This window comes from Cricetulus griseus, chromosome 5 (assembly GCF_003668045.3).
Source record: "Cricetulus griseus strain 17A/GY chromosome 5, alternate assembly CriGri-PICRH-1.0, whole genome shotgun sequence".
Taxonomy (NCBI): domain Eukaryota; kingdom Metazoa; phylum Chordata; class Mammalia; order Rodentia; family Cricetidae; genus Cricetulus; species Cricetulus griseus.
The window spans coordinates 76848800-76862160 of NC_048598.1; the positions used below are offsets into that span (position 1 = coordinate 76848800).

General features: G+C 43.5%; 1 protein-coding gene across 1 annotated transcript in view; it reads left to right on the forward strand.

Moving 5' to 3' along the window:
• The first annotated feature begins 3497 nt into the window (after positions 1-3497).
• Positions 3498-13361, forward strand: part of Tnfrsf11a (TNF receptor superfamily member 11a) — a 42595-nt gene continuing 32731 nt past the window's right edge. The window contains exons 1-3 of the mRNA XM_035445838.1: positions 3498-3584; positions 11794-11875; positions 13283-13361. The exon at positions 13283-13361 is cut by the window's right edge and continues 47 nt beyond it. Of these exons, the coding sequence (XP_035301729.1) occupies positions 3498-3584; positions 11794-11875; positions 13283-13361 (248 nt within the window). The remainder of the gene's footprint in view (positions 3585-11793; positions 11876-13282) is intronic.

The window sequence follows — 13361 nt, forward strand, 5'->3', positions numbered from 1 at the left end:
GCAATCAAGCAAATACAACAAACCAGAAAGCTACATAACATAGAAGAGGGCAGGGGAAGCTTCCAGAGGAAGCAGCTAAAGAGAAGGCAACCCTGAACCCTGAAAGGTTTGTTTGGAGGGTCTGTGTGTTGGCTCATCAATAGAACTGCTTGTGAGGGAAAACTCTTGGCTTTCCTGGCCATCTCCTCAGCTGGTAGAGGAAAAAGAAATGAAAAAGAAAAGAAACGAGGACTGCTTGTTTGTCCTTCATCCCAATACTTGGGGAGCAGAGGCAGGTAGAGCTCTGTGATTTCCAGGCCAGCCTGGTATATGTAGTGAGTTCCAGACCTGTCAGGGTGAAAAGGATCCAGTCTCAAACAAAGAAACAGCAACAAAGGAGAAAGAAGAAGCTAAAGCATTTGTTTGTAGGTTGCTGGGATCTTCAGAGGCTGACTTGCATTGGTTTGTTTACTTCTAGGGACAGGTGGCTCAGGGAGAAGAGCATTCTCTGAGGAAGTCATTCACAGTAGAGAAATTCTCATAGCGTCTAGGGTGCAGCCAAGGGTGCTGTGTTTGTATTCTATTCTCTGTAGGATTGGTCCCAATAGTGCCCAAAGAGGATTTCTTAAACTATCATTCATTAATTTTGTGTGTACGGTGTGGAGGGTGTATTGTTCAGGTATAGAATTCAGAGGATAATTTTGTGATGTCATTCCTCTCCTGTCACCTTTATGTTGCTTCTGGGCATGGAATCTCACCAGCCTAGGAGGGGTTGTTCCCCTAGGCCAGAAGGACTGTGAAGCACGGTGTTGCTTTCTCACTTAATAGTTCCTCTTAAAAAGAAAAAGAAAAAGAAAAACCATATGGTTTACTTCTATCATAGACCTAGAAATTTGATGCCATCCTTTCTGAAATTATGACCCAACTCTCAAATATAGTCACAGACGGATGACATTTTGTAAAATACAACCTATGGAAAGCCCCAGTCAATCCTGGGTGAGGTTCTTTTTCTCTGACTTGACAGAGTGGGCTCATGCATTGTTCTATGCCAGTGTCAATTTTCACTGGAGCAAGAAAGCAATTTTAGTGCACATCTTGCCTTTCCCTCCAGCTAGGCTGGTTAACAGCCTGAAATATAGATATCAAGACACTCTCCTTCAGGATAGACAAACAGGTCCTCCTGGCTCTGGGGCAGAGACATGTTTCTTCAGCTTATAGCTTTACTGCAGAGGAACATATCTACAGAGACTTATAAAAAATTTTATTGCACTTCTTTATTTAGTGCATTGTGTATGTGTGTGTGTGTGTGTGTGTGTTATATGTGGTGTGTGTGTGGTGTACATGTATGTGTGTGTGTGTAGTGTGCGTATGTGTATGTGTTTGTGTGAGATGTGTGTGTGGTGTGTGTATGTTTTTGTGGGGGGTGCGTGTGTATGGTATGTAGGGGTGTGCATGTATGTGTGTGTGTGGTGTGTGTGTACATGTTTGTGGTGTGTGCATTCGTGTGTGTGTGTGTGTGTGTGTGTGTGTGTGTGTGTGTAGTGTGTGTATGTGTTTGTGTGAGATGTGTGTGTGGTGTGTGTATGTGTTTGTGGGGGGGTGCGTGTGTATGGTATGTGGGGGTGTGCATGTATGTGTGTGTGTGTGGTGTGTGTGTACATGTTTGTGGTGTGTGCATTCGTGTGTGTGTGTGTGTGTGTGTGTGTGTGTGTGTGTGTGTGTAGGTTAGAGTACAACTTGTAGGAGTTGGTTCGCATTCCACAACAATGGGTCCTGGTAACTAAACTCAAGTTGTCAGACTTGGCAGCAAGCACCTTTGCACCTGTGCCCCAGGAACGTAATTATAATAGTTTATTATCCCTTCCCAAATCTTTTACAGACTGTGGAGAGATGTCTTCTAGAAGGTTCTGTCAGTCATTAAGCCAAACACCTGTCTGCTCTGAAACAAAAGCACACAAACCAAAAAAGCCATGGGAATGTGACAGGAAAACCTAAGCACAACACACTGCCTTGCCATGGGAGGAGATGTTTGCTGTACAGACTCCAATATTTCTTGTGGAGTCAGGGGAAGTATTTTTTTAAGATTAGTAGATGTTTATTGTATGGACCAAATAGAATTTTCTAGCTTATTAATTAAATTGTAGTAGGCCCTTCTCAATGCACTGCCTTGTGGTTTGGGTTTTTTTTTTTTTTTGAATTCTAAGAATGACAGGTCAGTTTGTATTCCCCCAAACACCCCCAAAACTACTCACTGCAAACAGACTTGGTCCCTAAGGCAATGATTCTGATATGTTTTGGTCTCTGAAATGGGTCACAGTTCTTGAGTTCTAGAAGGATGTGCCCAACCAAAACAAACAAACAAGCTAAGGTAACACTGGCTATCTGAGGAAGGGGGAGGGTAACTGAGCACAAGTGGGAGGAGACTTCTACCCAAGCCTTTGGCTGTGTCTTTTCACTATATCACACACAGGACCGAATCCCTCCTCAAGAAACAAACATTTCAAATGGAGTTTGGCTTGATCTGCTTCATGAAGACAGCTGTGCTTCTAAAGTTCTGGCTCTAGGGTCATCCCGAAACAGTTACTTCCCAAGGCCGGCCATTGTACCTTTCCAGGAAAGAGGAAGGCATAGCTGTGTCAGGCTGTTCACATCAGCATCCAGTTGCCTACCATTCCATGGGGGCTTCCTCAAGTCGCATCACAAGCAATAACAATAGCTGTCCCTTGGTTACTAGGAGTGCTTGAGTTCTGCCCTAGTTCTGGACAGCTGGAGGGAAGAGTAGGGGTACTGCTGGGAGGAGTCCTGAGTGAGTGGGTGGGCTCTTGCCCACTGCTGGTGGGCAGGGCAGCCGTTGTGGTAAGATGGTGAGGTCAGAAATAGAGTCCTGTAGGCAAAGATAGGGGCCAGGGCAGGTAGAGCAGGGACCCAGGTGTTTAGCTGGAGGATACCTGTACACACACACACACACACACACACACACACACACACACACACAAATAAAAATAAAAATAAAGCTATCAGGGTTAGCTGGATGAAGTAGTGCATACCTTTAATCCTAATACTCAGGAGGAAGAGGCAGGCATATCTCTGTGAATTAAAGGCCAGCCTAGAGCAAGTTCCAGGCTAGCCTGGTCTACATAGGAAAAATGTGTTCTAGTATTAAATTGTAGTGATGTCTATATGCCTGTGTGGATATACTAAAATCATGGCTGGTAATACTTAAAAGGTTATGTTTATGATGTATGAATTATGTAACACCTCATTTTGGAGAGAAAATGTGTGTGAACAAAGAGCTATACAAATGCTTGAGGGGAGAAATGGGTGTGAAGGAATGACTTGTAAAAGATCTGTTTTGGAGTTGTGTCAGGTAGTGGCTTTTGAATGGTGATTTTTGTGTGTGTGGGGGGGGGGAGGAGGGGAGCTAAAGCCTGAGCTAGCCCTAGACCTGGCTGCAGAGGGAATCAGTTACATCCTGGATGTGGAGTCAAGTCTCCACATACTCAGCTGGATGATGCTCGATGGTCCAAGCACAGGCTGGACCATCACAGAGCTTCCGATCAGTTGCTTCAGCTCTTTTGTCAAATTCCCCTAAAAAGTACCTTTCTGTGAGTGTCACCCAGGCAAAGTATGTGCTTATCTGACAGATACCATTGCTGCTTTCTTAATGGGTCAGAAGCAATTGATAACATTTGTTGTCTGAAGTGCAGCCCGCCCACACATCTGTCTTTGTCATCAGTGTACACGAGTGCTCACATCCTTCGGCTCAGACAAATCCTGTCAGATGAAGTCTGTATCAGCCACATCCAGTTTTGCTATTTGCCTCTGCTTGTCTCTCTTATGAGGGCCACTGAGACCAGAAAAGAACCACAGCTCCATCCAGGGAAATGGAACCCTGTAAGAGAAGAGAGAACAAGAGGACCCAAGGGAAAACTGTGGAGATCTCTTCTCAGGTGTTCCTGCTAAACTCTGCTGGACCTGCTGAGGTGTCCCCAAGGCCCCACCACCAGTCAAATGTATGGGAAACACCCGGTTCATGAAACCTTGCATCTAGGAGAGTGATAGCTAGGTCCAAGAAGCAAGTCCATGTACATTCATCCTCTCACCAGTCCTTCCAGTAACTTCCTCATGGACCCCAGTCACTGTGTTCCCTGATCCCATTTGACTTCTCTCATAATTGAGACATTCAGATAAGTGGCTTCTTCCAAGTCCTATTACCTCCATATTCTTCTTCTAAGTTGGCTCATAGGCAGATAAACTCTCTTTGATTTTGGTCTTGATCAAGGATAACTGTCTTTGTTCTTATCTCCCATTCCTCTTTTAAAAAATTCTTTGATCTACAAAGATGACACCAACTAGCAATCTAAGTAACAGAGGAGAGGCTACCTTAAATGAGATTGATGACTGATTTATATGCCATACTATAGCCTTCATCCATCAGCTGGTGGAAGTAGAAGCAGACACCCACAACTAATCACTGAACTGAACTGGAATCCAGTTGCAGAGAAGGATGAGTGATGAGCAAAGGGGTACAGACCAGGCTGGTGAAACTCACAGAAACAGCTGACCTGAACAACGGGGAGCTCTTGGTCCCCAGACTGATAGCTGGGAAACCAGTATGGGACTGATCCAGACCCCAGGAACGTGGGTTTCAGTGAGGAGACCTCAGAAATCTACAGGACCTTCTGTAGTAGATCAGTACCTATCCCTAGCATAGGTATGGACTTTGGGGGCCCATTCCACATAGAGGGATACTCCCTGAGCCAAGATACATGGGGGTGGGCCTAGGCCCTATCCCAAAGGATATGATAGACTCTGATGACCCCCTATGGAAGGCCTCACCCTCCCTGGGGAGCAGAAAGGATATGTGATAGATAGGATTTTAGTGAGGGGGGGTTGGGAGGGGAGGAGGGGAAGGAGAGGGAACTGGGATTGACATGTAAAACAATCTTGTTTCCAAATCCGATAAAAAAAATCTGCAAAAATCCTTTGATCATTTCATTCATATATATTTATGATTTCAGTCATTTTTACTCCCTCAGTATCCTTTCATCCACCCTCCCTACCACACAGAACACTTGATTTTTTCCTAACAAGTACCCACCTTACTTTTATGTGTTTCTTTGTGTATGTGACCCACCAAACTTCATTACAGTTGCTTGGATGGGCATTGGCAGGAAGTTACTGGAACATGAGCAACTTATCAGCGGCTACATTCTTAAAGAAAGTGACTTCCCTTCTTTAGCCACCATTAATTCTCAGGGAGGGATGGGGCCACACAAGCCCTTTCCCTTTCCTTGATGAACCTTTATCAGGCCCAGTCTTGTGCAGGTCTTGTGTGGGTAACCACAGCTAAGTGAGTTTATGAATGAGATGGCCATGTCATATCCAGAAGACATCTTTTGCAATATACCTCCTCATTCTCTTTCATGTCCCTCTCCCCCCACAATCTTCTATGATGTCCTCTGATCCTCAGAAGAGATGATAAGGATGTCTCATTTAGAGCTGAGCATTTTCCACCATCCCTTAGTTTTGGTACTGCAACCAGCTATGAGTCTCTTCATTAGCTGTTGTCTTTTGCAATAAGATGCTTCTCTGAGGAAGGCTGAGAGCAATGCTAATCTAAGGGTATAAAATATGAATGTTTAGGCTGGCTGGTAGTGGCACATGCTTTTAATCCCAACACTTGGGAGACAGAGGCAGGCAGATCTGCCTGGTCTGCAGAGTGAGTTCCAGGATAGCTACACAAAGAAACCCCAACTTAAAAAAAAAAACAAAACAACACCAAAAGTGAATGTTTAGAAGGCAGTTTTAAACACATGTCCATGTAATGAAACAAAATGATGGGTTCTTCCCTAAAGCCTATGATCTCTCTAGTTACCAACTCTTGGCTAAATTTTCTATACTAGACACAAGTGTCCCCCCATGGATCAGACAGTTGGTTGCCTCCATAGCAGATATGCCACTATTGCACCAGTGGGCATCTATTGCCAAGCTTATTGCCCCATTTTCCTTTTCTAACACTAATGTCTTCACCCTCTCGATATCTTTTTAGACTTTCCTGTGTCTATTTAAACTGATGGCCAAAATCTGTTGTCCTGTCCCATCTGCCTACCTCCCTCCAGTTTTTAGTATCTATGTCCTGATCTGACTGATATCCATGTCCTTAGCTCACTGCCAGGTCTCTGAGAACTTCCCTGGCCTTCCTCTTCTAAGATCAGGCTCATCTGCCTCCATAGCACCTGCCCAAGTATGTATTTAACATTTAACTCTAAACACCATGGGGAGTCTGTAACTTGTTATCTGGAACAGATAGGAAGCTTGACATGCGGTGTGCATGCAATGTGGGGAACTGTTCAATTATGTCTGGCTATTCAGTTTTCTGTCTAACTGCTTGTCACTATGTTTGTTGTTGCCTTCTCACACTGAGAAAGTTAAAGGAGACAGCTCTAAGACTGTGGTCATCATAGGGTCACGGCTGTTTTGTGTTGTATTCGAGTCATACTGATTTGGAGCATGTATCAGTTACATTCATTTTTTTTTTTATGAACCTGACAGAAACAACCCAAATGAAGAAAGATTGGTTTTGGCTCATGGTTTCAGAGAGATCACTCCATCATGGCAGGGAGGGCAATTCATGGAGGCAGAAGTGCTATGATGTTTTACATCATAGCAAACGAGGAAGCAGAAAGTGAAGGGAGAACCTTCAGAAGCCTGTGCTGGTGACAGACTTCTGGCAAGTAGGCCTTGACTTCTCAGGGGTCTACAAACTCCCCAAACAGCACCACTATCTGGGGAGTAAGTTCAAACCCTGAGCATGAAGGGTGCCTTTCAGTTGCAAATCATTAAGCCTGGAAAAGAGACACACTCTCTGAGTGTGCAAGCACCTTGGCTGGACTTCAAGGCAACAGGCAGTGGGGCTTAACCCTCAGAGTGCCTCCAAGTCTTTGTTGTTTCAACTTTTTAAATGTTTTGGCATTCTGGAAGGTAAGCAGTATTAAATGTCCTCTAATGGACATGGGAAGCTTGTAACAGTGAATCTCCTGGTTTACTCGTATGATTGGCTCATTACATTCCTGTATGAGTTCATGGAGCAGATCCCCACTGACACAGGAGAAGGGGGACCAATTTCTTTTTTAATTAATTAAATTTATTCACTCATTTTATGTCCTGACTGCAGTTTCTCCTCCAATCCCCTCCCCATCTCCCCTCTACCCTCTTACTCCTCCTCTGTTTCTGTTGAGAAAGGGTCAGGTTTCCCATGGTTATCAACAAAGCATAGCATATTAAGTTGCAGTAGGCCTAAGCTCCACTCCTTGTTTTAAGGCAGGGCAAGGCAACCCAGTATGAGGAATAGGTTCCCAAAAGTCAACCAAACCATTAGGGACAGCCCCTGCTCTCACTGCTAGGAGTCCCACAAGTAGACTAAGCCACACAACTGTCACACATATGTACAGAGCCTAGGTCAGTGCCATGCAGGCTTCCTGGCAGTCAGCCCAGACTCTGTGAGTTCCTGTGAGCCCAAGTTAGTTGTTTCTGTGAGTTCCCTTGTGATATCCTTGATCCCTCTGGTCTGTACAATCCTTCCTCCCCCTCTTTAGCAGGATTCCATGAGCTTAGCCTGTTTGGTTGTGGGTGGATCTCTGCATCTGTTTCCATCAATTACTGGATGAAGCCTCTCTGATGACAATTGGGGTAGTCACCAGGTTATGAGTATAATAGAATGTCATTACATTGACATTTTTATCTCCAATCATGTTTAAGTCCCTGGGTCATTCAGCCTCTAGGTCTTGGAGCTCCAGACAATGTCTGGGGTGGGCTCACTCTCATGGTATGGATCTGAGACTGAACCGGTCATTGTTTGGCTACTCCCACAATCTCCACACCACCACTGCTCTGCACCCCACCCCCCATCCTGCACATCCAAGGCAGGATAGACTATAGGTCAAAGGTTGTATGGCTGCGCTGGGTGTCATCCCAATCTCTACACAGGAAGTCCCACCCAGTCACAGGAGATGGCCAGTTCAGGCAGCCCATCCACAATTGTATAGCTGGGATCATTCTTGTAGATTCTGGGGAGCTTCCCTTGAAACGGGTTTCCACCTGATGTTGAAATATCCCCCCTTTCCAGTTATTTCTTTCAGTACTCTCCCCCTCCATATACCCCCCTACTGGATCCCCCATGTTCCCATCTCCTCCTGCTTCCTGTCTACCCACAAGATCTCTTTTATTTTCCCTTGATTTAACTTTGGTATATGGTACCTATCAAGAAATTTGTGAATTGTTTTAGGTTTTCCAATTAGGTGGAGTACAGGTTTTTGAAGTAATGACCTGATGATTCTTTGGATTCCTCAGTGTCTGTTATGTCCCCCATTTTGTTTTTGATTTTGTTAATTGGATATTCTCTCTGTCTTTTAGTTAGTTTGAACAGGACTTGCCTATCTTGTTGATTTTCTCAAAGAACCAACTCTTTGTGTCATTGATTCTTTGTATTATTCTCTTTGTATCTATTTTATTTCTTTCATCCCTCAGTTTGATTATTTCCAGCTGTCTACTCCTCTTGAGTGTTTGCTTCTTTTTGTTCTAGAGCTTTCAGGTGTGCTGTTATGTCAATAGTGTGAGGTTTCTCCAAATTCTTTATCTAGGCACTTAGTGTTGTGAACTTTCCTCTTAGCATTGCTTTCATTGTGTCCCATAGGGTTGGTATGTTGTATGTTCATTTTCATTGAATTCTAGGAAGTCTTTAATTTCCTTCTTATTTCTTCCTTAGCCCATTGGTAATTCAGTTGAAAGTTATTCAGTTTCCATGAGTTTGTAGGCTTTCTGTAGTTTGTGCTGTTGAACTCCAACGTTAATCCATGGGATCTGACAAGATAGAGGGGATTATTCCAATTTTTTTATTTGTTGGGACATGCTTTGTGCCTGAGTATGTGGTCAATTTTGGAGAAGATTCTATGTGATGCTGAGAAGAAGGTATATTCTTTGGTGTTTGGGTGAACATTCTGTAGATATGTTATGTCTATTTGAGTCATAGTATCTGTTAGCTACATTATGTCTTTGTTTTGTTTATGTCTGGAAAACCTGTCCATTGCTGAGAGCCAGGTACTGAAATCTTCCACAATTAATGTGTGGAGTTCCATATATGATTTAAGCTTTTTAACAATGTTTCTTCTACAAGTATGGGTGCCCTTGTATTTGGGGTATATATGTTCAGAATTGAGACATCCTCTTGATGCATTTTACTTTGGATGAATATGAAATGTCCTTCTCCATCTCTTTGATTAATTTTAGTTTGATGTCTATTTTGTCAGATGTTAGGATAGCTACACCAGCTTGCTTCTTAGGTCTGTCTGATTGGAAAAAAATTTTTTTCCAACCTTTTACTCTGAGGTAATGTCTATCTTTGATGTTGAGGTGTGTTTCTTGTATGCAGCAGAAATATGGATCCTGTTTTTGTATTCATTCTGTTAGTCTGTGTCTTTTTATTGGCAAATTGAGTCCATTGATATTGAGAGATAGTAAAGACCAGTAATTTTTAATTCCTGTTATTTTTGTTGTTGTTGTTGGTGGTGGTGGTGGTGGTGTGTGTGTGTTTGTTTGTGTGTGTGTGTGTGTGTGTGTGTGTGTGTGTTTCCTCCTTTGGGTTTTGCTAGTGTGAGATTATCTATTGCCTGAGTTTTCATGGGTGTAGCTAACTTCCTTGGGGTTAAGTTTTTCCTCTAGTACCTCTAATACCTTCCATAGGGGTGGATTTGTGGACAGCTATTGTTTAAATTCGACTTTGTCATGAAATATCTTGTTTTAATCATCTATGATGATGAAGAGTTGTCAGGGCTGGCATCTGTGGTCTTTTATTGTCTGCAAGACATCTGTTCTGGCCTTTCCAGCTTTTAGAGTCTCCATTGAGAAGTAGGGTGAAATTCTGATAGATCTGCCTTTATATGTTACGTGACCTTTTTCCTGTGCAGCTTTTAATATTCTTTCTTTATTCTGTGTGTTTAGTGTTTTGATCATTATGTGGCGAGGGGACTATTTTTCCCAATCCAAACTATTTGGTGTTCTGTAAGCTTCATCTACCTTTATAGATGTCTTTCTCTAGTTTGGGAAATTTTTCTTCTATGGTTTTGTTGAATATATTTTCTGAGTCTTTGGGTTGTGAGTCTTCTCCTTCTTCTATTCCTATTATTCTTAGGTTTGGTATTTTCATGGTGCTCCAGATTTTCTGGATGTTTTGTGTTAGATTTTTTTTTTTAGATTTAACATTTCTTTGGCTCACAAACCTATTACCTCTATTGTATTGTATCTTTGTATCTTCAATGCCTGAGATTCTCTCTTTCATCTCTGGTATTCTGTTGGTGATGTTTTGTAGTTCCTGTTTGCTTACCCAGATTTTCCATTTCCAGAATACCCTCTGTTTGTGGGTTTTTTGTTTTTGTTTTTGCTTCTATTTCCATTTTCAGGTCTTGAACCGTTTCATTCACTTGTTTGTTTGTTTTTTTTTCTTGGATTTCTTGGCATTCTTTAGGGGATTTATTGATTTCTTCCAAATTTTTTATTGTCTTTTCCTCAATTTCTTTAAGGATTTTTAACATTTCCTCTTTAAGGACCTCTATCATCTTCATAAAGTTATTTTCCTGTGCTTCAGCTGCGTTGGAATGCTCGGGTCCTCCTGTTGTAGGATCAGTGGCCTCTGGTGGTTCCATATTGCCCTTTCTGTTGTTGTCTTCTTACACTGGTGTTTAGGCATCTAGACTTGAGATGATTGTAGGTCTAGGTGTTGATTCCTGTTTTTGTCTCTGATGGATGGTTGTTTTGTTCCTTTGTTTTCTGTTTCTTCTCTGGTGTTCTGTCCTAAGTGGTGACTGGCAAGTCTTCAGGTCCAGTAGGGTGTCTCCACTGAGGTTCTGGGTGCCTTGGGTCCCTAGATCCAGCCCAGCCTCCAGTAAAGCCAAAGTCTTCTTCCAAAGTTGTAGAGCCCAGGAGAGAGGGTACTGTTCTTCTTTCTGACTTGTATGGACTATACCTGGGCCTATGGAGTCTGCCAGAGTTTGGGAATAAGGGCTGGTAACAGGGATGATGATGAAGTGGGAGGGGTTGGAGCCGCCTTCATCTTCTTCTTCTTCTTCTTCTTCTTCTTCTTCTTCTTCTTCTTCTTCTTCTTCTTCTTCTTCTTCTTCTTCTTCTTCTTCTCCCTCTTCTTCTTCTTCTGTTTTTTCGAGACAGGGTTTCTCTGTGGATTTGGAGGCTGTGCTGGAACTCCCTGTAGGCTGGCCTTGAGCTCACAGAAATCTGCCTGCCTCTGCCTCCCCAGTACTAGGATTAAAGGCATGCACCACCAATGCCCTGCAAGGAGCCAACTTCTTAAGTGTCTTTCATGAAGAAGTTTTCACCTTCTCTGCACACAGGGAAATTCCCTTTAATTCTGCCTACTACTCTGTGTCTCCAGAGAGTTTTAACTGTCTAAGAAGGTCAATCCCTGTGCTAAAAGGATGGTTTTATATATCCTTAGTGAAAATGGACTAGCCTAGGAAAGTGAAAATGTTGAAGCTGGTAGCATGAGAAGCTTACAGTATTTTCATATGCTTGTAGAAGTACAACTTGACAGTTCATTTTCCCTTACTTGTTTTGTGCCTTGTGAACTCACAAGGAGGTCAGAGGATAGGCTTTGTGTGTTGGTTCTCTCCTTTTCCGTATGTTATCAGCCTTGGCAGCAAAGCCCTAGCCACTGAGCTGTCTCTCCAGCCCAGCCATGCACTGTTCATGCTGTCCAGGAATAAGCTGTGTGAAATGTCTTCCTGATGTCACTTTTCTTTTCAGGTGACCCTCCTGGTAGCTCCTCCATGCACCCGGGAAAGGCATTATGAGCACCTTGGACGGTGTTGCAGCAAATGCGAACCAGGTACTCCTGCACCTCAGGGCTCTCTAGCTTCTCTCTCTCTCTCTCTCTCTCTCTCTCTCTCTCTCTCTCTCTCTCTCTCTCTCTCTCTCTCTCGTCCTAAGAGGTGAAGGAAGAAATTCATAGACCTTTCATGATAGTGGTAGGTAGTGATGTTTGCCACTCAGAAGACAGAATGCTTTCCCTCAATAGATCTCATCACCTATGAATCAAAGGCAGTTTCAGAAACTGATCCTCTACTGGTCCTGAGACAGAAGGGTTTCCTAAAATCATGTCCTGGTAAAACATGAAGTACAACTGACACTTGAAAATGTGTGCACAGAGGTCTTATTTTGGAATAACCAAACTGGGATTTCTTAACCCTTGACAGATCTTCTCCCATATACCAGCCAAAGGATGTAAAGGGGGCTGACTGGCCACTACCTTCCACAAATGTGGCTGGCATTTGTATGCCCCTGTGGAGTCCCAACCTGCTGGGTCCTTACTCTCTCTTGTTCTTGGTGAGGGCAGCAGAAGCTGGGTTACTTTGTTACTAAGATCTTTTGGATGTTTCAGTGGCAAATATTTCTTGAATGTACAGGACACAGAGGCAATACTTTTATCACATACACACATGCATGCAAACGTGTGTCAGTGTTTGAGTCTTGGTCGGACTCATTATCTGGTAGTGCATATAGAGCATGGGGAGCCAGCTGTCCACGGTGAAGGTAGAGGAGAGTCGGAAGATACAAGGGGAAGACCAATTCTCTACCTAGCCCTCTTCGTCTCTTGGTCCATTCCAGCAAACTCCTCAATTTCTGCAGAGTGCAGCTTTATTTCTGAGTTCTGCTTCTCAGTCAGGAGTTTGGGAGTGCAAAAGAGGGTGGTTGGTTGGTTGGTTGTTTATTTAGACAAACTAAGAGAGCACTGTAGTCAGAGCAAATGTAGGAGGGAGCAACATAGGTGCAGCAAAACTGGGGCAGGATATTTCAGCCAGCAGAGGCCTGAGGAGCTCAGGTACTGTGTGCACTGCCTGGAGTGCCCTCATCTCACATATTAGGCTGTCTTAAAGGCTTCATGGATCAACTGCTCTGTAAACCAAACCAGTAGATTGCTGTTTATTTCTTTATTTGGTGCTGGAGATTTAACCCGTATCCTCACACATGCTCAGCATCTGCTCTTGTAGTTTAGCTTTCTTTCTTGGTTTGGTTGTTTTTTTGAGACAGCATTTCTCTATGTAGCCCTGGCTTCCCTGAGGAACTTGCGCCTTAGACCAGGCTAGCCAGGATCTCAGAGACCCTCCTGCCTCGGCCTCCTGAGTGCTGGGGTTAAAGGTGTGAACCAGCATGCCCAGTGTGTTGTTTAATTTTGGTCAGCACATTTACTGCCAGTGTTTTATTTGTGATTGGTACATTGTCTTCTCCATTTAAGGAAGATACCTGTCTTCTAAATGCACTCCTACCTCTGACAGTGTGTGTCTGCCCTGTGGCCCAGATGAGTACTTGGACAC